We start from the raw sequence: 26,129 nt of genomic DNA on the forward strand, positions 1-26,129 counted from the left end.
TTTCTGTGTAGCCCTGGCTGTCTTGGAACTCACTCTGTAGACCAGGCTAGCCTCAAACTCAGAGATCTGCATGCCTCTGCCTCTGAGTGGTAGGATCAAAGGTGTGTGCCACCACCGCCCGGCAGTTTGGCAGTTGTTAAGGTAAGGTCAGCAGTGTCATAGCTGGTGTGATGCCGTGTTAGTGTTTAGCCAGTGGTGTACCTTTGTTTTTTGTTTTTGTTTGCTGGGTTTGGTTTTGTTTGGGGTTGTTGTTTGTTTTCTTTAAGCCAGGGTTTCTATATCGTCGCCACTGTCCTGGACCGCACTCTGTAGACCAGGACCTTCATCTTTGGGGCTGTCCTCCCGTAAGTTTGATGCTTCACCCTTAAGCCAAAAAAACTGAACCAGGTGCTTCTTAGACTTTTGGAATTGGTTTGTGGAAGTAGTATGGAAGAGTTTGGAACTTTGGGTTAGAAAAGCCCTAAAATGCTGTGAGCAGAAAGAGGCGGACCATTGTGGTCGGGGTTCAGAGGACCAGAATATCAAGAGAAACTTAAGGGATTGGAGAGATGGCTCAGCAGTCCAGAGCGCTTCCTGCTTTTGCTGAGGACACACGTTCAGTTTCTAGCAACCATGTTGGGTGGCTCACAACCACGTATAGTTTCAGCTCCAGGAATTCCAATGCCTTCTTCTGGCCTCTTCAGGCACCCACACACACGGCATACACTCAGACATAGACAGATATGCAAGAATAAAAATAAATCTGTAAGAGAAAGAATGGCAGAGAAACACAGATAGTGAAGGCCTCTGGCTAATGAGGTTTCCGAGGGAGGCAAGGACTTTTCTGAAATGACGCTGGAGGCCATTTGTGTCCTATTCTGGTAAAAAACTGGGCTGCCTTCTGTCTATATCCTGAGAATTTGATGAGGCTGAATTCAACAGTAATGGACTAATTTGTTTGGTGGAGGATGTCTGAAGATAAGATGAGGGCGGAAGAGGTGGCTTAGAGATTAAGACACTGGCTGCTAGCCGGGCAGTGGTGGCGCACGCCTTTAATCCTAGCACTTGGGAGGCAGAGGCAAGCAGATCTCTATGAGTTCGAGACCAAGGCCCACCTGGGCTACAGAGTGAGATCCAGGAAAGGCACAAAGCTACACAGAGAAACCCTGTCTCGGGGGGAGAAAAAAAGAAAAAAAAAGACACTGGCTCCTCTTCCAGAGAACCTGGGTTCAATTCCCAATGCCGTTTTCTGGATGACATTCAGACTCTATCAAGGTTACTGTTCACTGTGCTTATCTCAGTGTACTGTGAGAGACAGCAGGAAGATCGGAAGCTGGTTTGCTGGGCAAAGGAGGGAGTTGTAGGCTACAAAGCAGATGCAATTGTTAAAGAGATCAGTATCAGTTTAAGGGAGCCCTTCCTTGTGTACTGAGATAATGGGAAAATGCTCCAGGGCAAAGTCCCTCGCTGTGAAGGTTGCAGCTTGTAACAAAGGAGGAGCCTAAACTGAGGATGCCACTGCAGGAGTCCTCTGTTTGAAAACCACCACCTGGGGAGTTGTTTCCTCTGGGTAAGCTTGGAAAGCAGATGAGGCTGACACAAGAATGGCTCAAGGGAACCAAGCTATACCTCCAGCTAGAAGCAGGTGTTGGCATCATGGTAGAGGTATACTAGATGCAAGAGTAAGGGCTTCATGGAGGCTTGTGCCAAGTTTCTGGAAGGCTTCTGAGGCCAAGCAGTGTGGCCATTGTGGGAAGTTATGAAGGTTGTCAGGTCCACAGGAAATGACCAACTCCCCAAACTCCAAAAGGTTGTCCAATTAGCCAAAAATGAGCTCAACCTGAACTATAGGAGGATTTCTAATGGTTGGATAAAAGCCAGCATTCCTCAGGAACTTGTGAGACTGATTCCCATCTGCTAAAACGAGTTATTTCCCTTACCTCTGGCAGAGGGAGCAAATGGCTACCTGTGGCACCTATCAGCATATCAAAGCCCGTCGTGACACCAGGCTCCCTCAGTACCACAAGTACCCATTCTAGCATCCTAGCCTTTCTCACCCCCCAGGCTTCCCTCTTCTCATATACAGTGTTGGGAATGTTTAATGCTCAGATATGCCATTTGGGCATTTCCAGATACCCAGGCTGAGTTTTATTTGTGAATGGAGCATATTTGTTGGTTCTGTATCCGTGACCTCAGATCTTTTGTTCTCTTTATAATGGCAAAGATTTTCCCTGCCCCTGCTCTTCTCATCATCTTCTCCCACAGACAGCCCTGGTCATGTCCAGTCTGTTTCTCTTTCTCTCTGCTCTGGACACCTCCAGATACCTCTGGGTATTTTCTCTCTCTCAGACACAGTGAAACCTTTCCCCTAACAATGGAGCAGTCATGTCAGCAGTCTCTTTACTGCGTCTCCTCCGACACACAGGTGAGAGCTGAGGTGCAGTGAAGATCAGGATATTGGAGATGACAGGATTGGAGGACTCCAGTTGAAGAAAGTGGAGAGACTGCCTGTGCCGCAGCGGCAGAACTACAGGGGAGGAGTTGATTTTGGAGCCTGGATTATGAGATACCCAGGGTCCGGGGATTTCGCTATGTCTGGTGTGGGATATCTGAGGGAAAAATTCTACATACACTATGCTCTTATGTCTGTTAACTTTATTCCTCTAGACGAAATTCTATCTATTACAGCTACAGCTCCCTCAGGCATTCAGGGCAGGAATAAATGTAGACACACCAAGCTCTTTGTCCGTCTACTTTATTCCTCTGGGATAAAGTCCTGTCTACACAGCTTCAGTTCTGTACTCATGTCTAGTTCCTTTCCGTTTAATTCTCTCTATATTTATCTGCTGTCTCCTCTAAGGTCTGTCTTAATTCTCTCAACTTAGTTCTGCCCCATCCAGGTTCTCATCCATCTAGTTCCTTCCCATATAGCTCCTCTCCCATCTCCTTCTTTCTCATCTTGTTCTTCCCCATCTGGCTCTTCCTCGTCATCCATCTTGTTCCTCTAGTATTCTCTTTTAACCCTTCAACCTAGTTCTTCCCATCTAGTCCGTTCCTCTCCAGTTCTTACCCATCTAGTTCTTCTGTTCTTTTTCCTCTCTTTCTTCCTCTCCAGCTCCTTATTCTCTTTGTTCCCTCCTAGTCTCCCAGGAATCCAGTTATAAACCCAAGCAATAGCAATCCTCTCACAGAGCAAGGTCACCAGGCTTGAATTCTTATGGGGGGTCATAAAGGTAGGTAAGAATATTCCTCAGGCAGTGACCACCAGGCTTTCTTTTACAACCCAAGATGGGAGTGGTAAAGGAGGAGGTCAAGTGAGTGCTAATGACCAGTTGGTATATCAAAAAGGGGATCTGTGTGCTCATTCTACATTCCTAGAAGTGGTTAGGTAAGAAGTTAGGGGTCTGTTAGTAAGGTTGTATAAGAAAGGAGGGTCTCACCCTAAATTACACAAGAAATAAAACTATCCACTTGACCTGGGAGACAGGTGTTGTTTCGTTTGGCCTTGGATGCTTGATAGGTATTTTAGATAAATACACTGTTAGGAGTTCTTGGAAGCACACAAGAAAATCATTTCAGGAACCAGCTTATATATAATGTAAAATTTATATTATATTATTATATATTAAACATAATATATTATATATATGTAAAAGCTAAAATATCACCAAGACTTCTTAAGCCATGGCTTGACCTTTGGAGAAGTCCTTGACTTTTCCAAGTAGTAGCTTTTGTGATAGCAGCTGAATTCCATTACTTTGTCCTGTGGCTAGCAGCGCCGGATTTCATCATAAGCCTCAGATGCTAGTCATGGAGTTTGGGGATTTGGTATTTGCCTGCTGGGTTTAGGTCTTGCTTTGGCATAATCTTTTGTTGTTATTAGCCCATTCCTCCCATTTGGAATGGGAATGTTTGCCTGTGCCATTGTGTATTGGAAGTACAGAACTTGTGGGATTTTGTTGTTCATTTGTTTTTGTTTTTGTTTTTTAAGATGGTGTAGATGTAACCAATCGTCTTTTTAAAATAAGAAACACAGAGCCAATGTAAAAGAGAAAGCCGAGAGGTCAGAGCTCAGAGATAAAATCTTACCTCCTGCAGTGCTCCTAGCTTCCCCGAGAGAGAGCTACTTCCTGTTTGTCTGTGTTTAAATAGTCTTTCTGTTCTGCCTTCTCATTGGTTGTAAACCCAACCACATGACTGCCTCATCACTGCCTGTAAGTACCGCCCTCCAGGTCTTAAAGGCGTATGTCTCCAATACTGGCTGTATCCCTGAACACACAGAAATCTACCTAGCTCTTCTAACCACCACGCTCTTGCTATGGCTCTAATAGCTCGGACCCCAGGGCAACTTTATTTATTAACATAAAATTAAAATCACATTTCAGTACAAATAAAATATCACCACAAGATGGTGTTTCTCTTTGTAGCTTTGACTGCCCTAGAACTCACTCTGTAGACCAGGCTGGTCTCAAACTCACAGAGATCCACCTGCCTCTGCCTCCTGAGTGCGGGGATTAAAGGCGTGCGCCACTACACCTGGCTTGCACTTACACTTTTGAACAGTGTTGGAACTGTTGAAGAAAATGGGCACTTGTGAAGGTGGACTGAATGAATGCGTTTGTATCATGAGATGGCCATGAGCCGATAAGGACAAGAGGTGGAAAGTGTGGCTTAGAAGCAATGTTTGTCTGACGGGTTGACAAGTGGTAGATTTGTGGTAGTTAATATTGTCAACTAAATAGGATTTAGAATTACCTAGGAGACAAACCTCTGGGCATGTCTGTGAGAAAGTTTCTGATTGGTTTAATTGAGGGGGAAAGATTCACGCATGGCCAGGGATCCAGGACTAGTAGAAAGGAGGAAGCCAGTGAGTCGGCATTCATCTTGCTTTCTGATGGTGGACTCGGTGTCATCGGTTGCCTCATGCTGCTGTCACGATGGACTCTACTCAGTGTGAGCCCTACTAAACCCTTCCTTAGGTTGCTTTTGTTGGGTACTTAGTCACAGTAATTAGAGAAGCAGCCAATACACTTGCCGTGCCCAGAAAATGTTGATGTTGTCTCTCAGTTTGAAGAAAGGACAGTGTGGTGGCTGTCGACTCTACCTGCTAAGTTCAGGTTTCTGGTGTTAGTGCAAAACCAAGATTCGGCACTTGTGTGAAGGCACCAGGGCCTGGCAGGGAGGAGACCATGTGACCATCCTTCAGCCTTGGGTCATTTTGCTTAATTCCAGTTAGAAATTACGAAGAGGCCAGTACTATCATCCAAATGAGGCTTTATGGGGCTTATTGTTGGAGCTTATAGGAGAGAACGCATGGAGAGGCTCTTTGGGTTGGTCTCTGAGAAAGCAGTGAATAAAGAAAGCTCATATAGTTTGACACGTGACTTGCACAGGCATACGGCAACTGTTTCGTACAGGGTTTCTGTATGAATATTGTTTTGAGACAGCAAGCCCAGGCTAGCTCAACCTACCTAAATAGAACTTACTTTGTACTCTACTCTTGTCTGGATAGAACTTACTGTGTAGCTCAGGCTGGCCTTGAACTCAAGGCAATGATCCTGCCTCAACTGCTAGGATTGTAGGTGTGAATAACCACCCCCAGCTTTCATGATTGCACAGCCAGGTGGTCTGCTCCTATGCATGGGTCTGTTAGTGCTCAGTTCACATGGGTCTCACTGTTGGCACACCTACCAGGAAGGGTAATATGTCAGGAGCAGACAGTCTGCATGGGAAAGCTTCAGGAAAGAGAGGGTCCTTTTCGAGCTTTGAAGGGAGTAGGAATAGGGCTACACAGAGTAGGATGCATGTGCAACTAAACTAGCTTCTCATTAGAACCAAAAATACAGTCGGGAAATCAGGCCTCTCCTACTGCCTCATATGCCTTTATGATATCAGGCTTTCCTGTGGTCCTCGCCATTTGTCTCTGTCTTCTTTTATTGCATCTTTTAGCAGCATTTTATAATATTCAAATTGCATTTATTAATTTGTGTATGTATGTGGGCACTTGCATGGGGGTCAGAGGACATCTTGTGGGAGTTGGTTTTTCCTTTCCATGAACTCAGGACATTGAATATGTTAGTCAGCAGTTACCTGTGGAGCCATCTCACCAATCTTTCTAAGTTTTGTAAAGTAGTCTTCACTACTTCTGTGAAGTATTTTATTAGATATGGAATCTTTTTTTTTGTTTGTTTGTTTTTCGAGACAGGGTTTCTGTGTGTAGCTTTGCGCCTCTCCTGGGACTCACTTGGTAGTCCAGGCTGGCCTCGAACTCACAGAGATCCGCCTGGCTCTGCCTCCCGAGTGCTGGGATTAAAGGCGTGCACCACCACCACCACCACCACCACCACCACCACCACCACCACCACCACCACCACCACCACCACCACCACCACCGCCCGGCTGGAAATGGAATCTTATTTATTTATTTATTTATTTTTTGTATATTTTCTTTTGCATTTTGTAAACCTCTTTTTTCCTTCTTTTTCTTTCTTCTTCTCTCATATGGTACGTCCTGACTACAGCCTCCCTCTTTCCCCTCCTCTTCGCCCCCCCCCCCCCCACCTCCCCTTTCCCCAAATCCACTGTTTCTTAGTTTCCCTTCAGAACAGAGCAGACCTCCCGGATATATCAACCGAACATGATGCAATAAAACTAGGTATAAACCCTCATATGAAGGCTGGATGAGGCAGCCAGTAGGAGGAAAAGGACCTATGAGCAGGCAAAGAGTCAGAGACACCCCACCTCCACTGTTAGGAGTCCCACAAAAACTCCAAGCTAAAGAGCTATGGCATGTATGCAGAGGACCTAGCATAGACCCACACAGGCTCCATGATTGCCGCTTGAGTCTCTGTGACCCTATGAACCCTGCTTAGTTGATTCTATGGTTACAGAAGAAGCCGATTCAGGTTCCATATCCTCCATTGCTAGGAGGCCTTGCTAGGGTCATCCTCATCAGTTCCAGGAAGTTTTACACTGTACCAGGTTTCTACATTGCCCCCTAAATGCCCACTGATTCCAGTCTCTCCCTGTACTCCCTCCCTCTGCCTCTCCATTTCTCACCTGATTCCCCCCCCCCATCCCCTCATTCCACCTGCAAAAATCTATTTCCCCTTCCCAGGGAAATCATGAGTGTCGTCCGTGTCCGTCTGTGTGTCCCATATCTGCCCCCCCTTCTCCCCACCCCCCACCCCTTGTTACTTATCTTCTCTGGGTCTGTGGGTTGTAGTGTGATTATCATTTACTTTACAGCTAATATCCATTTATGATTGAGTACATATCGTTTGTCTTTCCAGGTCTGGGTTGCCTCGCTCAGGATGATTTTTTTTCCTAGTTCTATCCATTTGCTTGCAGATTTCATGATGTCATTTATACAGCTGAGTGTATAAATATACACTCCAGGATATAAATATACATTTTCTTTATCCATTCTTTAGTTGAGGGACATCTAAATTGTTTCCAGTTTCTGGTTATTATGAATAAAGCTGCTGTGAACATACTTGAGCAAGCGTCCTTGTGGTAGGATACCTCATCTTTTGTGTATATGCCCAAGAGTGGTATAGCTGATCTTGAGGTAGATCAATTCCCAATTTTCTGAGGACCCGCCATATTGATTTCCATAGTGGCTGGATGAATTTGCACTCCCACCATCAATTCCCCTTGATTCACACTCTCACCAGCATGAGCTATCCCTTGTGTTTTTGATCTTAGCCATTCTGACAGATATAAGATGGAATCTCAAAGTAATTTTGATTTGTATTACCATGATGGCTAAGGGATGTTGCACATTTCTTTAAATGTTTCTCAGCCATTTGAGATTCAGCTATTGAGAATTCTGTTTAGAGCTGGACTTCGTTTTTTTTTTTAATTGGATTGTTTGGTTTGTTGATGTCTAGTTTCTTGAGTTCTTTATATATTTTGGATATTAGCCCTGTGTTGAATGTGGAGTTGGTGAAACTCTTTTCCAGTCTTGTAGACTGCTGTTTTGTCCTATTGACGGTGTCCTTTGCCTTATGGAAGCTTTTCGATTTCATGAAGCACCATTTATTAATTGTCGATCTTGGTGCCTGTGCTATTAGTGTTCTGTTTAGGAAGTTGTCTCCTGTGCCAATATGTTCAAGGCTATGCCCTACTTTCTCTTCTATCAAGCTCAGTGTGTCTGGTTTTATGTTGAAGTCTTGGATCCACTTGGACTTGAGGGGTTTTTTGTTTTGTTTGGTTTTGGTTTTGGTTTTTTGAGACAGGGTTTCTCTGTGTAGCTTTGGAGCCTTTCCTGGAACTCACTCTGTAGACCAGGCTGGCCTTGAACTAACAGAGATTTGCCTGCCTCTGCCTCTTGAATGCTGGGATTAAAGGCGTGCACCACTACCACCTGACACTGGATTTGAGTTTTGTGCAGGGTGATAGATATGGATCTATTTGCATCCTTCTACATGCCAACATCCAGTTAGATCAGCAGAGGCTTTCTGGCTTCTTAATAAAAAAATCAGGTGTCCATAGGTATGTGGATTTATGTCTGGGTCTTTGATTCTATTCTATTGATAGACCTGTCTGTTTTTATGCTAATACCATGCCCTTTTTATTACTATAGCTCTGTAGTACAGATTGATACCAAGGATGGTGATAACCTCGGGAAGTTCTTTTATTGTACAGGATTATTTTAGCTATCCTGTGTTTTTTTGTTTTTCCATATGAAGTTGAGTATTGTCCTTTCAAGGTGTGTAAAGAATTGTTAGAGTTTTGATGGGGATTGCATTGAATCTGTAGATTGCTTTTGGTAGTGTTGTAAACTCACCGAAATGCAAAAACAAGGTTTATTGGAGCCTACGCAGGGAAGGATAGAGGAGGTGCCCGCCCTTCTGCAAGTTCGGTTTTTAAAGGCAAAAATCACAAGGTTACATCAGTTAGGGGTGCTAGTATGGGTACAGTTCTGATTGGCTGAAGTTTTAGGGGCTTTCCAAAATTTCTGTGTTATCTTACTTTGCAGTTTTGACTGGTTGTTGGTCAAACTTTATAGACTATCTCCGGCATTGGGGCACTCTGTGGTTAATCAATTGCTACCAGATATTCCTTCAAACATTCTGACTTTGTACTTTTGAGTTCCTGGAACCTATGTCAGCAGCTCTGAGAATTTCAAAACTCAGGCCTATTTCAAGCTGGGGTGAGGGGCTTGCCTGAGACGGGGGTGTTTTGGTTCTTCAGGTAGGATGGCCATTTTTACTATGTTAATTCTACCAATCCATGAGCATGGGAGATCTTTCCATCTTCTGATATCTTCAGTTTCTTTTTTCAAAGACTTGAAATTATTGTCATACAAGTCTTGCACTTGCTTGGTTAAAATTACCCCCAAGATTTTTTATATTGTTTGTGGCTATTGTGAAGGGTGTTGTTTCCCTGATTTCTTTCTCAATCTGTTTGTCATTGTGTATAGGAGGACTACTGATTTTTTTTGTTGTTGTTGTTGTTTTTTTGTTTTTTTTTTTGTTTTTTCGAGACAGGGTTTCTCTGTGTAGCTTTGCACCTTTCCTGGAGCTCACTTGGTAGCCCAGGCTGGCCTAGCTCTGCCTCCCGAGTGCTGGGATTAAAGGTGTGCGCCACCACACCTGGCTCAATTTTTTTGTTTTGTTTTGTTTTTCTAGACAGGGTTTCTCAGTGTAACAGTCCTGGCTGTCCTGGAACTTTTTTTTTTTTTTTTAAGATTTATTTATGTATATAGTGCCCTGCCTGCAAGCCAGAAGAGGACACCAGATCCCATTATAGATGGCTGTGAGCCATCATGTGGTTACTGGGAATTGAACTCAGGACCTCTGGAAGAAAGTCAGTGCCCTTAACCTCTGAGCCATCCCTCCAGCCCTCTGGAACTCTTTGTAGACCAGGCTGGCCTCAAGCTCACTAAAATCTGCCTGCCTCTGCCTCCCAGGTTCTGAGATTAAAGGCATGCTACCACTTCTTCCTTCCAGTTTGTATCCCTTTCATCTCCTTCAGTTGTCTTACTGTTTTAGCTAGAACTTCAAGTACTATACTGATTAGATATGGAGAGGGTGGACAGCCTTATCTTGTTCCTGATTTAAGTGGAATTGCTTTGAGTTTCTCTCCATTTAATTTGATGTTGGCTATAGGATTGGTGTAAATTGCCTTTATTATGTTTAGGTGTGTCCCTTGTATCCCTGATTTCTCCAAGACTTTTATCATGAAGGGATGTTGAATTTTGTCAAAGACTTTTCCAGCATCTAATGAAATGATCATGTGGGTTTTTTTTCCTTTTAATTTATTTATATGGTAGATTACATTGACAAATTTTCTTATGTTCAACCATCCCTACATCTCTGGGATGAAGCCTACTTGATCATGGTGGATGATCTTTTTGATATGTTCTTGGATTTGGTTTTTGAGTATTTTATTGAGTATTTTTGCATCTATGTTCATAGGGAAAATTGGTCTGTGATTCTCTTTGTTGAATCTTTGTGTGGTTTGGATATCAGGGTGACTGTGGCCTCATAAAATGAGTTTGGCAATGTTTCTTCTATTTCTATTTCATGGAATAATTTTATTGGCATTAGCTCTTCTTTGAAAGTCTGGTAAAATTCTACACTAAAATCATCTGGCCCTGGGCTTTTTTGGGGGGTTGGGAGACTTATAATGACTGCTTATATTTCCTTAGAGATTATAGGACTGACTATTTAAATTACCTATCTGATCTTGATTTAATGTTGTTAAATGGTAATCAAGAAAACTACCCATTTCTTTTAGATTTTTCCAGTTTTGTACAGGTTTTTTTTTTTTTTTTTTTTTTTTTTTTTTTAAAAACTTTATTTTGTGTGCATTGTGTGATGGTATCAGATCCCCTGGAACTGGAATTACGGACAGTTGTGAGCTGCCATATGGGTGCTGGGAATTGAAGGATAGCCAGTGCTTTTGTTGTTATTGTTTTGTTTTGTTTTTTTCGAGACAGGGTTTCTCTGTGTAGCTTTGGTGCTTTTCCTGGAACTCGCTCTGTAGCCCAGGCTGGCCTCAAACTGTCGGAAATCTGCCTGTCTCTGCCTTCCGAGTGCTGGGATTAAAGGCGTGCGCCCCAACCGCCCGGCGCCAGCTAGTGCTCTTAACCACTGACTCTCTCTCCAGCCCTGAGTACAGGTTTTTACACTATGACCTAATGGTTCTTTGGATTTCCTTGTTGTCTGTTGTTATGTCCTCCTTTTTTGTTTCTGATCTTGTTAATTTGGACTTTCTCCATCTTTTAATTTGGATAGGGTTTGTCTATCTTGTTGGTTTTCTCAAATACCAACTCTTTGTTTCATTGATCCTATTATTCTCTGTTTCTATTTTATTGATTCAGCCCTCAGTTTAATATTTCTTGCCATCTGCTCCTCTTGGAGTGTTTGCTCCTCCCTGAGAGCTCTCAGGTGTGCTGGTAAGTTGCTGGTATGAGATCGCACCAATCTTTTTAGGTAGGCACTTAGTGCTGTGAACTTTCCTCTTAGCACTGCTTTCATTGTGTCCCGTAAGTTTGGGTATGAGATGCAGTAATTTTCATTGAATTCTAAGAAGTCTTTAATTTCTTTACTTCTGGTTTGACCCAGTAGTCATCTGGTAAAGAGGTGTTCAGTTTCCGTGAGTTTGTAGGCTTTCTGTTGGTGTCATTGATCTCTCCGCTTCCCAGCTTTGGTCTCAGTGCAGGCTCCACAGTTTGAAACTTACTGATTTTCCGCTCTTACCGTTACTGTTTCCATCCTTACGCTTGCTTTGGGTCAATGCACCCAAGGTTTGGGTGGGAATGGGGGTAGGGATGACCTAAGGTCATTAATTGTAAACATTTTAAAGCACATGAGGTATTGAATCTCATTCCTGTCATCCCAGCACTTGGGAGCCTGAGGCAGGAGGATCATGAATTTGAGGTCAGCCTGGGCTAGATGATAAGACTCTATCTCAAAAACTAAAGCGAGTGGTTTAGTAACTAAAGTTACTCTTTCTCAGATATTTAAATGCTGTTTTCACTGCTGTTTAATTCCTTTGCAGGAGGCTTTTAAGGATCTAACCAAGCCTCGTGCATGCTAAGAATTTCTGCCCTTTTTCCGGTTAGTGTTTTGTTACAGTGGCAGATGCCTGAGAGAAGCAGCTCACAGGGAAAGGTTTACTGTGGATCCTGGCTTCAGGCAACAGTCCCGCCATCCCATCTCTTTAAATCGAGGGTGACATTGAACACCGAGGCAGTGGGGCACATGGCAGAGGTTGCTCACCTCCGCTTACTTCCTGGCAACCCGGAAGACAGGAAGGAGCTGGAGACAAGGTTTATCTCCCAGGGCATGCCCTGGCAAGCTGCTCCCTCTAAGCGCCCCCTTCTGTTTTCTACTAATGGCACCATGGAGTCCACCGGGGGTCCATAGATCCACTGAGTCCATCCATAGATGAAGGGGAGCCCTCATGGCTCAGTCACTTGTCAGTGATGGAACTGGGCAGCTGGGGACTCACCTCATAGCCAGACCATAACAGCCACTGTTCCTTTTTATTTTGTTTTGTTTTTCAAGACAGTTTCTCTATGTAGTTTTGGCTGTCCTGGAACTCCCTTTGCAGACCAGGCTAGCCTCAAACTCACAGAGATCCACCTGTCTCTGCCTCCAAAGTGCTGGGATCAAAGGCGTGAGCCACCACCTGGAATTGTCTTTCTTCTAGTTTCCATCTTTGTTGAAGTTTCTTCTTTGTTATTCGTGTTTACCTTTACAGTAAAGCCTGTAGTGTGGGAATCATAGTGGCTTTAAATTCCTTATCTGACAGCCTTAGGAGTTGGGCCTTCTGTTTTGTCTCTTGATGGTGAGATTCTTATTCTTGCCCTTTTGTGTGTGTGTGTGTCTCATCATGTTTGGTTGAAAGTAGATATTGCCAGCATGCTTTTTCTGAAGAGGGGGTGGTATTTTGGGGGCTATGTAGTGGTCTCTAAACAGAACATTCTGGGTACCAGTCAGATCCATCATAACAAGCTTCTTTTTCTCTTCTTCCAGGTGTGCCTTTGTGCTTTGTGCCTTTACCCCAACCACAGAAGATGATGAGGTCCCAGGTGAGTCAACTGCATATTACTCACTTGGTTTTTCATTTCGCTTTTGGAGTGTTATGTTTATAGGAAATGAAGTAGGAAGCATGACGAGTTAGATCTGGGCCAGAAAGATGGCTCCGTGGATGAGAGGACATGCACAGGCATGAAGACCTGAATTTGGATCATGGTGGGGTTGCCCCACCCCAGTTTCTCTAGCATATGAGGGGTAGAGAAAGGATTGCTGGAGCTTTCTGAAAGCCTAGCCCCAGGTTCAGTGAAACAACCCCATCCTTCCTTGCCATTTTGGGGGGGTCTCTTCTGTTTTGAGGGAGTAGCAGAAAAGGTCTAGGCAAAAAGCATAGGCAACTCTGAAATTCAGTATGTATTTAGAATAGTGGTTCTCAATCTCCTAATGGTCGACCTTTAATACAGTTCCTCATGTTGTGGTGACCTCCAACCATAAAATTATTTTCATTGCTACTTCATAACTGTAATTTTGCTAATGTTATGAATTGTAATGTAAATATCTGTTTTCTGATGGTTTTAGGTGACCTATGAAAGGGCCATTCAACCCCAAAGGAGTGTGACTCACAGTTGAGAACCTCTGGTTTAAATGCTGGCCCTCAGATTCTGATCTGCCTCTTTGCCAAGGATTGGAATGGCAGGCATGTGACACAGTGCCCAGTTTCTGCAGTGCTGGGGATGGAACCTAGGTTTTTGTTTTTTTGTTTTTTTTTAAAGATTTATTATGTATACAGTGAGTGTTCTGTCTGCAGGCCAGAAGAGGGAGCCAGATCTCATTGTAGATGGTTGTGAGCTACCATGTGGTTGCTGGGAATTGAACTCAGGACCTCTGGAAGAACAGCCAGTGCTCTTAACCTCTGAGCCATCTCTCCAGCCCCTCGAACCTAGGTTTTGTACATGCTGGGCAAACATTTTGTCTGCTGAGCTGCATTTCCAGTCCAGTATTAGTCAGTTCTTAAAGGACATCTTGATTGCTTCCAAGTTTTGACAATTAATATGCAGGTTTTTGTGGGAGCATAGGTTTTCACCTCATTTGGGTGAATACCAAGGATTGCTGGACCTATTGTAAAAACATGACTCATTTTGTAAGAAACAGTTAAACTGTCTTCCAAGTGAAGTGCATTCCCACCATGAGTGAATGAAAACAGGCTTCCACATCCTCACCAGTATTTGGCATGGCTAGTATTCTAGATTTGATCATTTTAATGAATTATATAACCGTACCATGGTTTTTGTTTTTTTGTTTCAAGACAGGGTTTCTCTGTGTAACAACTCTGGCTGTCCCGGGACTCTTTGTAGACCAGGCTGACCTCAAACTCACAGAAATCTGCCTGCCTCTGTCTCCTGGGGGTCAAAGTTGTGTGACACCTCCACCCAGCTTAGCAGTACCTTGTTTTAATATTCAGTTCTCTGACACTCTCCCCACCTTTGTGTATATGAAGTGACCAAATTTATTGCTTAATTTTTAATCAAGAGATTTGTTGTCTTGTTTTAAGCTGTCCCAGAGCTCGCTTGATGAACCGGGCTGGTTTCAAACTCAGCAGAGATCCTTCTGCCTCCCGAGTGCTTATGACTAGAGGTGTGTTAATTTCCTTAAGTAAGGACACCACATCTGGTACAGCAGCTGCAATCGGAATCACTACTTGATTGAGTTTTCAATAGTCAACTGTCATTCTCCACAATCCATCTGTCTTCTTCATTGGCCAGACAGGAGAATTGAAGGGAACCAACCACCCCTGCATCTTTCAAGTCCTTGAACACGGCACTCATTTGCACTTCTTCCAGAGATGCAAAACTTTTTGATTTACTATTTTTCTTGGCAATCTAAAGGCTTCTGTTTAGCCATTCACCCATAATAGCCCTCACTCGACAGGTCAGGAACCAATCTGAGAATTCTGTCAACTTCTAAGTATGTCTATCTCAATTATACATTCCAGGACTGGGAAAAATAACCACAGGGTGAATTTGGGGACTCAGTGGACCTACTGTGAGTTGGACTTCAACCAAAACTCCATTAGTTACCTGGCCTCCATAAGCCCCTACTTTAACTGGAGGGCCACACTGTTTCTTGGGATCTCCTGGAATCATAGTCAGTTCAGAACCAGTATCCAACAGACCTGGAAAGTCTGATTGTTATCTATCCCCCCAGAGTACAGTTACCCTTGTAAAAGGCTAGAGGTCCCTCTGAGGAAGGACTAGAGGAAGACTAACAGTAAAACTCTTTGGTATGTTATCAAGGTCTTCCCTCGGGGGAACCTGGCCAGCCCTTCATTCAAGCCGTTCAGGGTCTGCAAACTGTCTCAAGTCTGGAAATTGGTTCATATTCCCTTTTGCCATGATACAATGTAGCCTTTCTTTCATTTGAAAATTTTTCTGCTTATATAGCTCCAAAAAGTATAAATAAATAAATAAAATGCAAATAAATGAAAATCACGTTGCCAGTGCTGGCCATTACAGGTCAGGCCATTATGGATGTTGCTTTGTCTATGCTGCCCATTACAATAACTACAGTCATTTGACGTGCTGTTGTCTGGCCCCTGCTACTTGGGGGCCGATAAACCCATTGCATTTAATTCCCCCAACTGAGCAGGAACACCCCCAACCCTAAGGTCTGGCCCAGGGGAGGGGCAACAACAAGCTCTTTGGATGTGCTGGTGCCCTGACACTGTGTTGTGTCTTAGACTCTACTCAGAGGGCCCATATCAGTAAACTCAGCCTGACCCAGTTTCATGTTCCACCATTATCCCACACCCTTCAAATCCATTCCCACTCAGTCCCCAGGCTTCTGCTTGAATGAATGAGCAGACTCATTCAGCTCTTGAGCAGTTTTGTGCACCTCGTTGTGGACTACACTTTCTGTCTTCCCTCTAGGATCCATCTTAGCTTTTAGTCTGGTTAATGGTCTAAAGGCAACTAACTGTAGGTGGGTCCTTATTTTTTCACGAGTTGTCAAAGGTTGTATATACAGAGTCACAGCTGTTGCCTCTCACAATTGGTGAATCAGGATAATCAAATGCATTTGTCTCGAGTTTGTAGAATAGTTCACACCATGGGCTTTCAGTATTCTCTGAGCTTAGGTGTTGGCAAATTGGAAAGCTTATTCTAGGTGCTTAAAAAATTCAGCCAGGCCGGACGGTGGTGGCTCACGCCTTTAATCTTGAGTGAGTGAGAGCAAGCAGGCATTTCATGTCCTTTATCTAGGCTGCCAGCAGAAGGTGTGGTCCAGATTAAAGGTGGATCTTCCCACCTCAGAAGAACCAGATTCAAAGTGGGTCTTCCCACCTAAAACGATTTAATTAAGAAGAAAAAAAAAATTCCTCACAGGTGTACCTAGCCATTTGGGTTTTACTTAATTCCAGATGTAGTCAGGTTGACAACCAAGGATGGCCATCACAGGGTGTTTTGTATACATGCATATCTTCATAGATTATACATGAATTAGTAATTAACTCTGAATTACCAAGAATGCATTGGTGTCACACTAAGAAATAAAAGCACTTCCTCTTGGAATCATTTAACCAAGAGTGAGTTCAGTTGTGAATTTTCTACATCATGCTCCCGGTGTCTTCTGTCCTCGGTCTCATGAGTGTGAAACTGTCTGTCCCTTTGTGTGTCTGTCTGTTAGGGTGTCCGTATGTGCAGTATGTGTTTATATGTGAGTGGTGTCTGTCTGTTAGGGTGTCCGTATGTGCAGTATGTGTTTATATGTGAGTGGTGTCTGTCCCTAACAAAGGGCTTTGCTCTGTAGTTATTGAACAGCATAGAAAGCATCACATGGGGAAGGAATGGGACACTTTACAGAAATCTTGAACAGTTTTACAAGGGATTAAGTCCCTGGTTTCAGCTGATCCCAACTGACCCAGATAACAAACATTGTTTATTAACCAGTAACTATAAATGGATGCTTTCAACCTTTATGATAGAGTTTAGGAAGTTGCTTTCAACTTCTGTATTTACTGCTTCCAGCAATTGATACTCATCCATTACTCTGGGTCAGAGGCATGGAAAAATACAAAAGATTGCAGCTACGCATTAGCTTAGGTTGTAAATCCAAGGCACCTAAGATCAGTTGTCACATTGTTCTTTTAAAGGCAGGTTAAATAAGCGGTTTGAGTACACAGTAGGTTGGTGGTGTAAGTGACCTTAAGATGTATTATTAACTTGGGCTGTGAGGTCCAGCAAAAGTTCCAGTCTCTTAGAATGTACGAGATACACATACATCTGTGCACCACCTATGTGCCTGGTGCCCTTGGAGGCCAGAAGAGGGTATTTGATTCCCTGGGACTGGAGTTACAGATGTTGGGAGCTGCGATGTGAGTGCCGGGGATCCAGGTCTTCTGGAAGAGCAGCCTGTGCTCTTAACCATCTCTGCAGCTCCTGTGCTTTATAAATACTTTTTTCCAGATGTGTTCTCCCCCCCACCCAACAAGGTTTCTCTGTGTGTGGTTTTGGTGCCTGTCCTGGATCTCACTCAAACTCAGAGATCCTCCTGGCTCTGCCGCCCCAGTGCTGGGATTAAAGGCGTGCGCCGCTGCCCAGCCAGAAGTGTTTTTCAAAGATGTCCTTAGTTTGTCTTTTATCTTAATATTTTTTATTTTTTACTATTATCACTTAGTGGCTTGTATAGCGTTGGGTGTTTTGTTTGGGTTTTTTGTTTTGTTTTGTTTTGGAGATAGGATCTTGCTGTGTAGCCCTTGTTGGCTTGGAAACTGTGTGTGTAACAGCTCTGGCCATCCTGGAACTCACTTTGTAGACCAGGCTGGCCTCGAATTCACAGAGCCCCTTTCTCTGCCTAACAGGGCTAGGCATGCTGCACCACCAGGCTCCTCATTCTGTTTTTTAGAAAAATGTTTGAGGGGTATGGTGCCCATGTCCTTAGCCCCAGGACTCAGGAGGCAGAGGCAGGCAGGGCTTTGTAAATTCAGCTCCAGATAGTGCTACATAATGAGACAGTCTCAGAAACCCTGTTTCTTTTGTGTGTGCTACAGCATGTGTTTTGGTTTTGGGAGTTGGTTCTCTTCCATCGTGTGGGCTCCAGGGATTGAACTCAGGTTGTCAAGGCTAGTGACAGGTTTACCACTGTGTCGTATTGCTAGCCCTCTGTCTTTTCTAATTCTTTGTGGAATAGCAACGTGCATAATGAAGGACTAGGGAAGGATGTAGCTCAGTTGGTGGAGTGCTTGCCTTGTATCCCTGAGGCCTTGGACTTGGTCCCTAGTACCCCCACCCAGAAAAAAAGACACGCACAGTGTGATTGCTGTGTCCACACCTGGGTTGAGAAATGCACTACCTGCTCCCCACGATGTCATCTCAGCTGAACCCTCTAGCAGTAGATTTAAGTTTTTAGTTACATTTTTGTGTGCATAGGGTGGGGGTTGGTGTCTGGTGGCATAGTATACATGTGGAAGTCAGAGGTCAGTTTTCTCCACCTTATGGTGGAGAACAACTCAGATCTTCAGGCTTGAGTAAGTACCTTCACCAAGGAGCCATCTCGTTGGCCTTTTCTTTGTGTTCAGATTACAGTAGCCAGTGTCAGGTGACAGGAAACAATGCTTGCATTGCTGGTGGCATGTAAAGGACAGTCTTCTGTGAGCAGCAGCGTGGCGCTCCTTAGCAGTGCTTCTCTAAGCCGTGCTTATTCAGTTTGCTCTAAGATGAGCCACGAAAATCCCTGGGCCTTGGTCCAGCTATAGCTTTCCTGAAAGTTCACAGAGGCCTCATTTGGGGCAGTCATGGGCAAGGTCATGAGAACCATTAGCAAACACAGGCCTTGACACGGTTGGTGCATCTGACCGGGCCAAAGTGTGCATCCGGTGTTGAGTGTTTGCTGGGCCTGTGATTGGAAGGAGAAGAAGGCTCAGTGTTGTCTGCTTGGTTTACCACTTGACTGACAGCCCTCAGGAATTGGTTTTTAAAGCAGAGAGGTCTGTAAGATGGAGGGTCCTCACTGACTCAAGCAGCATGGTGGGCTCCCCACAACCTGAGGAACTGGGTTAAAGGGTCTCAGCATTAGGAAGGCTGAGAGCCACTGCTCTGTGGGCTGTGTAGTCCTGACTGTCCTGGAAAACTGTGTAGACCAGGATGGCCTCAGACTCACAGAGATCCACCTGCCTCTGCTTCCCGAGTGCTGGGATTCAAGATGTGCACCTGCCTTTGGTGCATTTCAGTGGTTCCTTGAAAAGGGTGAAAAATAGACTTTCCAGTGTTTTTGAAACTGGAAAAAAAACCTTGTGTTTTTGAAAGGCCTTCACTTTCCCTTGCTATTTGATGCAGACCTCTGCATCCGTGTGGATTGGCCTCTTTCTAGCTTGTATTTTTGAGGCTATGTCTCACTGTGTAGCCCTGGCTGGCTTGAAACTTGTTATGTAGACCAGGCTGGCCTCAAACTAAGATCTGCCTGCCTCTGCCTCCCAAATGCTGGGGTTCATTACACCCCTGCCCCTGTCCTAACTAAAGGTCTTCACTGCTCAGAGCTGTGACAAACCACTGAACAAGTAGCACACTTCATGGTGAGTGGCTTACAGTGTGGCAAGAGTACGTTTTCAGATATCCTGTCTGTGTCTCCCAAAGCCAATCACTTTAGAACAAACTGTGTCATTTCAGGGGTCGGTTTCATTCACTGATGTAACTGTGGACTTCACCCAGGAGGAGTGGGAACAACTGGACCCCTCTCAGAGGATTCTCTACATGGATGTGATGCTGGAGAACTACAGCAACTTACTTTCAGTGGGTAAGGACAGCTTTGGGAAATGGATCTTTAACCTGGGATGACAGGAGTCTAGTTAGAACAGTCAGTTCAGAATTCACTATGGGAGCTGTGAGTCGGAAATAAAGAGCTAGTCTGGTAGAAGTGATGTCCTAGTGTTTGAACAGTTTGAACACCTTTGAGATTTTTTTTTTTTTAAGACAGGGTCTCACTTATATGGCCTTGGCTTGCCTTGAACTCAGAGATTACCTGCCTCTAAACTCTCCTGCCCCAGTGCTGGGCTAAAGGTGTGTGCTGTGAGATAATTTTGTTGTTTTTTGTTTTTCACTTTTGTTATTCAAGACAGGGTTTCTCGTGTAACAGTGCTGGCTGTCCTAGATCTCGCTCTGTAGACCAGGCTGGCCTCGAACTCACAGAGATCCACCTACCTCTGCCTCCCGAGTGCTGAGAATAAAGGTGTGTGCCACGATGCCCAGTTAACTGCAGGATCTTGCTGTCTCCTTGAGAGGTGTCTTCAGAGACTTGTATTGTGATTGTCTCTGCAGGCCTGTGAGAAATGCTCACTTTAAAGTTATTTCCTGGGGCTGGAGAGTTGACTTAGTGGTCAACAGTGTCTACTGTATGCTCTTGCAGGTGCTTGCTTCCCTTCCCAGCCTGACGTCCTGAGTTTGATCCCTAGGGCCCATGTTGGTGGAGGGAGAGAACCAGTCAGAGATGGTTGTCCTCTGACCTCCACTCACATGCCATGGTAATGCGTGCATGTGCACTCACACATACACAAATAAGTAAAAATTATAAGTTGGGTAGAGTGTTGCACACTTTTAATCCCAACACACGGAAGAGGCAGAGGCAGGTAGAGCTCTGTGAGTTCAAGGCCAGCCTGGTTTACATGGAGAGTTCCAGACTAGCCAGGGCTACATAATGAAATGCTGTCTTCAGAAAAAGGGTGTGGTGGTGGGCTGCAGAGATACTTCAGTGATTGAGAATGCTGGCTGTGCCTCCACAGAGTGTGTGTTTTATTCCTAGCATTTCCATGGAGGCTGACAGCCTTCTGTAAGTCCAGGGTCAGAGGATCTGGTGCTGTCTTCTGGCCTCTGTGGGCACTGCAAACATAGCACGCAGGTGAAACACCCATACACATAAAATAAAAGTAAATGGATCTTTTAAAAAAGATTTATTTTATGTATGGGTGTTTTGCCTGCCCGTATGTCTGTGTACCATGTGTGTGGCTGGTGCCATCAGGCTAGAAAAGAGCATTGGAATCTCCTGGGACTGGAGTCACAGATAGTAGTTGTGAGCCACCATGTGGGTGCTGGGAATTGAACCTGGGTCCTCTGGAAGAACAGCCAGTGCTCATAATCTCCGAACCATCTCTCCAGTCCCACTAAAAATTGTTTTTAGTAAGTTATTTTGGGGTTGGGAAGAGTGTACAAGCGGAGCCCCAGAGCCCACAGCAGTGCTGGATGATAGCCTCCCTGTGAGTCCATCCTCGGAAGGCAGGAAGACTAACCGCATCTGGGTTTGGTTGCCAGCTGTGACTTCCGTTCCTGGGAATCTGACGCCGTCCTCCTGGCATCCGTGGGTACTGAGCACACTTGGTGCACAGCCATACGTACAAGCGAAATGCCCACACGCACTGAAAAAACACGTTACTTTGGGCCCAGTTGTGACACATGCCTGCAATAAAGAGGATTGCTGCAAGTTTGAGGCCAGCCTGCTCTACATAGTGAAACCCAGTCTCAAGCCGGGTGACGAATAGTATAGGTGAGCAGAGTAAACCAGCGCTAGCCTACCACTGTCACCTAGAACTAAGTGTCAGCCACCAGCAGCTCTTCTCCTGAGTCTGGTCACTTCCCACCCACATGTTTTCTTGGTCTCCAGGCTAACTGTCATTGTCCTTGAGGGAACTATGAAATCTTCATCACTGAATTGCTATCTTTCCCATGTCATTTTATGCCAACCTTTATTTTTGTTTGTGATCATGGGGAGGAAGAATCGTGTTGAAACAGATTCTTCCTGTATAGCCCAGACAGGCCTTAAATAAAGTCAGGCTGGTCTTCTTACCTCGGCATCCTGAGTGTCAGGATTATGGACATGAGCCACAACATCCAGCTTTGACCTTCATTTTTATTGTTTTTTTTTTCTGCCCACTTGTTTGTTTTGTTTGGGTTTCTCTGTGTAGCCCTGGCTGTCCTGGAACTCACTTTGTAGACCAGACTGGCCTCAAATTCACCTGCCTTTTCCATCCGATTCCTGGAATCAAAGGCGTGCAACACCACTGCCAGGCTTTTTTCTGCTCAGTTTAAGGTCGTTTTGTCATCAGGAAATACTACCCCTCCAACATATATTTATTTTCCTTTCAAAGCTTAAGAGATGAAGAAAGTTTGCATTGGGGATTGTGTTTTAATGCTGAAAGACTGGGTCTGAAAGCAGAGTCAGCTCTGTAATGGGAGCACTTGTAGGGATTTCCCACTCTAACTAAGAAGGCTTAAGACAGTGCCTTTCACTGTGTTTTGTCCTAGAAGTGTGGAAGGCCGATGACCAGGTGGACAAGGACCCCACAGACCCAGGGGAGCAGGGGAGGCCACTTAGGACTCTCAAGAACCAACCACCAACTGAAGAAAGAGGCAGTCTTTTTGGAAAGACTTTAAATCTGAACACAGACTTTGTTTCGTTAACACAAGTTCCTTATAAACATGATTTATATGAAAAAACTTTGAAACATAATTCAGACCTACTTAGTAGTAGAAGCTGTATAAGAAGGAAGAGTGAGGAGTGCAATGGATTTGGGAACCCACTTCTGTATCTGAAGCAAGAGAAGCCCCATGCTGGAGTGGAGTACTCAGAATACAATGGGAATGGAAAGTCTCTCAGCCATAAAGAAGTCATCTTTAAACATCAGAAAATCAAGAACTTAGTTCAGCCTTTTGTCTGTAATTACTGTGACAAGGCCTTCTCCTTCAAGTCGCTCCTCATTAGCCATAAGAGGATACACACAGGAGAAAAACCCTATGAATGTAATGTGTGTAAGAAAACCTTCTCCCATAAGGCAAACCTCATCAAACATCAGAGAATTCATACCGGAGAGAAACCCTTTGAATGCCCTGAGTGTGGAAAAGCCTTCACCCACCAGTCAAACCTTATTGTGCACCAGAGAGCACATATGGAGAAAAAGCCGTATGAATGCAATGAGTGTGGAAAGACATTTGCTCAGAAGTTTGAACTCACTACACACCAGAGAATCCACACAGGAGAGCGACCCTATGAGTGTAATGAATGTGCAAAAACCTTCTTTAAGAAATCAAACCTCATTATACATCAGAAAATTCACACAGGGGAAAAACGCTATGAGTGCAGTGAATGTGGAAAATCATTTATCCAGAACTCACAACTCATCATCCATATGAGAACTCATACTGGGGAAAAACCCTATGAATGTACTGAATGTGGCAAAACTTTCAGCCAGAGATCAACTCTTAGATTGCATTTGAGAATCCACACAGGAGAAAAACCCTATGAGTGTGCTGAATGTGGGAAAGCCTTCAGCAGAAAGTCTCGACTCAGTGTCCATCAGAGGGTTCACACAGGATAGGTCCGGAGGCTACAGTCAGACTGCACCATGAAAAAGGGTCAAACCAGAATTCTTCAATGAAGGAGAAGCCTTCAGGAAGATACCGAAGGAACTTGGGAAATTGTTTTGAAATGCAAGCTAACTACAAACTTAAGAAAAAAGGATAGCGTAAGAATATTATACTGAAAGTTAGTATCCATATGTGTGTATTTCAGTACCTGTATCTCCAGATCCAGTTGTAAATAGACATGCCCAGCTCCATTTCCATGAGCCTTTTTGACTTTTTGTGCTGCTGGGATTCAAACCTAGGATCTTGCCTGTGCTAGCCAAGTTTTTTACCACTGATCTACATCCCCAGTCCACAGTGACCTTTTTAAAATCTTGAATGAATTGAATATTCTAGGAGGAAAAATTAAGCTTATATAGACAGTACCTTAGACCTTTGTATTTAAGGATATGCCACACAACAAATTGTTTTAAATCTGTTTAAGTTAATAGCTACTGGGAATTTGAAGTGCTCATCCATGAAATTGCATCACAGCAAACAAGGTTTCCCATACTCAGCATCACACATGTGTCTCAGCACCTTTCCAACCCAGTGTGCATCCAGAGGGGAATGTGATGGACCCTGAAGTCACGTGTGCCTGTCTCCCTCGGCAGCCGCTTCCTAAGTCTGTGTGGCCATTGTACACGAGCTGCCTGGTCACTGAAGGAAAAGCAGTATTGTTGGTTCTAACCTGCTCCTGGGTTTGGAGTTTTTCTAGAGCGTTATTTATATAAATATGCAAAGGTCTGAGGTAATTGAGATCTAAAGAGTGAGAGAGGCAGCTGTGAACTCTGACTTGGTATCCATGCCGACCAGAGTTGTGCTGTGCAGAGAACATCCTCCTATCATGCTCTTGTTCTTTCTCCCTGAGACGTTTACACACAAGTGCATGTCTATTTCCAGAATACTGTGTACCCTGGAAAGCTATTTTTGTATCTCTTGTCTTCCTCTTAATGCTTTATGAATTGTCCTACAAAAAAAAATATGGGTAGGGTTCCTGTGTAGCTCACGAATGTTACATTTCAGAGACTTTAAAGAAAAAAGAACTGTCCAAAGCTGTGTTTTGTTGCTTTCTATAGTTCCCATGTGCATAATCCACTTTAGATATTGTTTTTGCTGTGTCCTTTAAAGGAGGTCTTTTTGCTTTCTCCTCATATAACACTTTCCTTTGGAATCTGGCTTAGCTTTAACTGTCACCTTGAGTTTTGGTGTTCACAGCACTTTATAAGTATCATATTTACTTTTCTATTGCAATGACAAAACACCATGACCAAGGCAGCTTAGAAGAAAGCATTTAGTTTGAGACTCACAGTTCCATAGTGTTAGAGTCCCATGACCGTCATAAGAGGAGGAGGCGTGGCAGCAGGCAGGCATGATGAAGCAATGCTTAGAGCTCACATCTTGAGACACAGGCAGAGGAGAGCAAGCTAACTAGGAGTGCTGTGGCCTTTTGAGGTCACCTCCAGTGACACGCTCATCTTTACCAAACAGTTCCACCAACCGGAGACCAAATAGTCAAACCTATGAGCCTATAGGGGCCATTCTCATTCAAACTCCACAGTAAGTGAGACTTCAGTGGTCTCCTTATGTTGGCAGCTGACGTTTACAAAGTTAGGGTTTTTTTGTTTTGTGTTTTGTTTTTTGTTTTTTGGCCAGGTGTGCTATATGCCTTTAATCCCAAAATTCGGGAGGCAGAAGCAGGTAGATCTGAGTTTGAGACCATTCTGGTCTACATATTGAGACTCTGTCTGAAAACAAACTATGTTTTTATATAACTGAAAGATGATCATTTGAAGCTTGATTTCAGATCACAAGTTCAGATTTTTTCATTATGCATTAGAATTATAAATGGAAACCACAACTGGATTTTTATTTTTAATATTTTATGTGTATGGGTGTTTTGCCTGTATGTATTGTCTGTGCACCATGTGCATGCAGTGCCCATGGAGGCCTGAAGAGCGTGTTGGATCCCCTGGAACTGGAGTTACAGACAGTTGTGAGCCACCCTATGGGTGCTGGGAATTGAACCCTGGTCCTCTGGAAGAGCAGCCAGTGCTCTCAACTGCTGGGCTCTCTCCAGCCCTTTGGATTTTTATTTTTGAAGATAGTTGATTCTGTCTTTTGACATTAAGAAATACACACACACAATCTCTCCTCATACCAGGAAATTCATTCCTGGCAATCTGAAGATAAAAAAAAAAAAAATCATTTAAAAATGAGTGAATAAGCCAGGCATGTTGGCACACTCCTTTAATCCCAGCACTCAGGAGGCGGAGGCAGGTGGATCTCTGTGAGTCTGAGGTCAACCTGGTCTACAAAGAGTTCAGGACAGCCAGGGCTATTACACAGAGAAACCCTGTCTCAAGAGAAAAATAAATAAATTACAGTAAAAATATGCTATGGTTGAATGAATTTTTATTGAAAAATGTGTAGGAGTAAACTTCCAGATCAGATGAGAAACTGAGAATATGCCAGTTTGTTTCTGCTTCTTTCAAATAAAGATCTAGCAACCTTACATCCATGTTTGTCTCTCTGTCCCTCCCCAGCACTGGGATTACAGGAAGGTGCCCAGCTTTTCGTGTGGTGCGGGCGATCACACTTGGTCTTTATGCTTTCAAGACTAGCGCCTTGCTAAGCCATAGCCCTAGTCCCAGCGTATTTTCTTTATGACATCTTTTTTTAGATCTGTCTTGATCTTTCAACCCTGCGCCTTTGACTTGTCAATCTGGGCACATTCTGATGGCCCGGATGGAATGCTCTCCTTGCCTGCCTTGGCCTC

At 44.1% G+C, this 26,129-nt stretch overlaps 1 protein-coding gene across 3 annotated transcripts in view; it reads left to right on the forward strand.

The window, feature by feature from the left end:
* Zfp1 (ZFP1 zinc finger protein) overlaps window positions 1-25,867 on the forward strand; it is a 28,813-nt gene extending 2,946 nt beyond the window's left edge. For 2 of the 3 annotated variants that reach the window (XM_006974084.4, XM_076572173.1), the window contains exons 2-4: window positions 12,972-13,027; window positions 19,631-19,757; window positions 22,256-25,867. In XM_006974084.4, the coding sequence (XP_006974146.1) occupies window positions 13,013-13,027; window positions 19,631-19,757; window positions 22,256-23,325 (1,212 nt within the window). In that variant the 5' untranslated portion in view covers window positions 12,972-13,012 and the 3' untranslated portion in view covers window positions 23,326-25,867. The remainder of the gene's footprint in view (window positions 1-12,971; window positions 13,028-19,630; window positions 19,758-22,255) is intronic. The other variant, XM_076572174.1, reaches the window with a different exon arrangement.
* Window positions 25,868-26,129: the final 262 nt, after the last annotated feature.

The sequence above is a fragment of the Peromyscus maniculatus genome, chromosome 5 (genome assembly GCF_049852395.1).
Source record: "Peromyscus maniculatus bairdii isolate BWxNUB_F1_BW_parent chromosome 5, HU_Pman_BW_mat_3.1, whole genome shotgun sequence".
Lineage (NCBI taxonomy): Eukaryota > Metazoa > Chordata > Mammalia > Rodentia > Cricetidae > Peromyscus > Peromyscus maniculatus.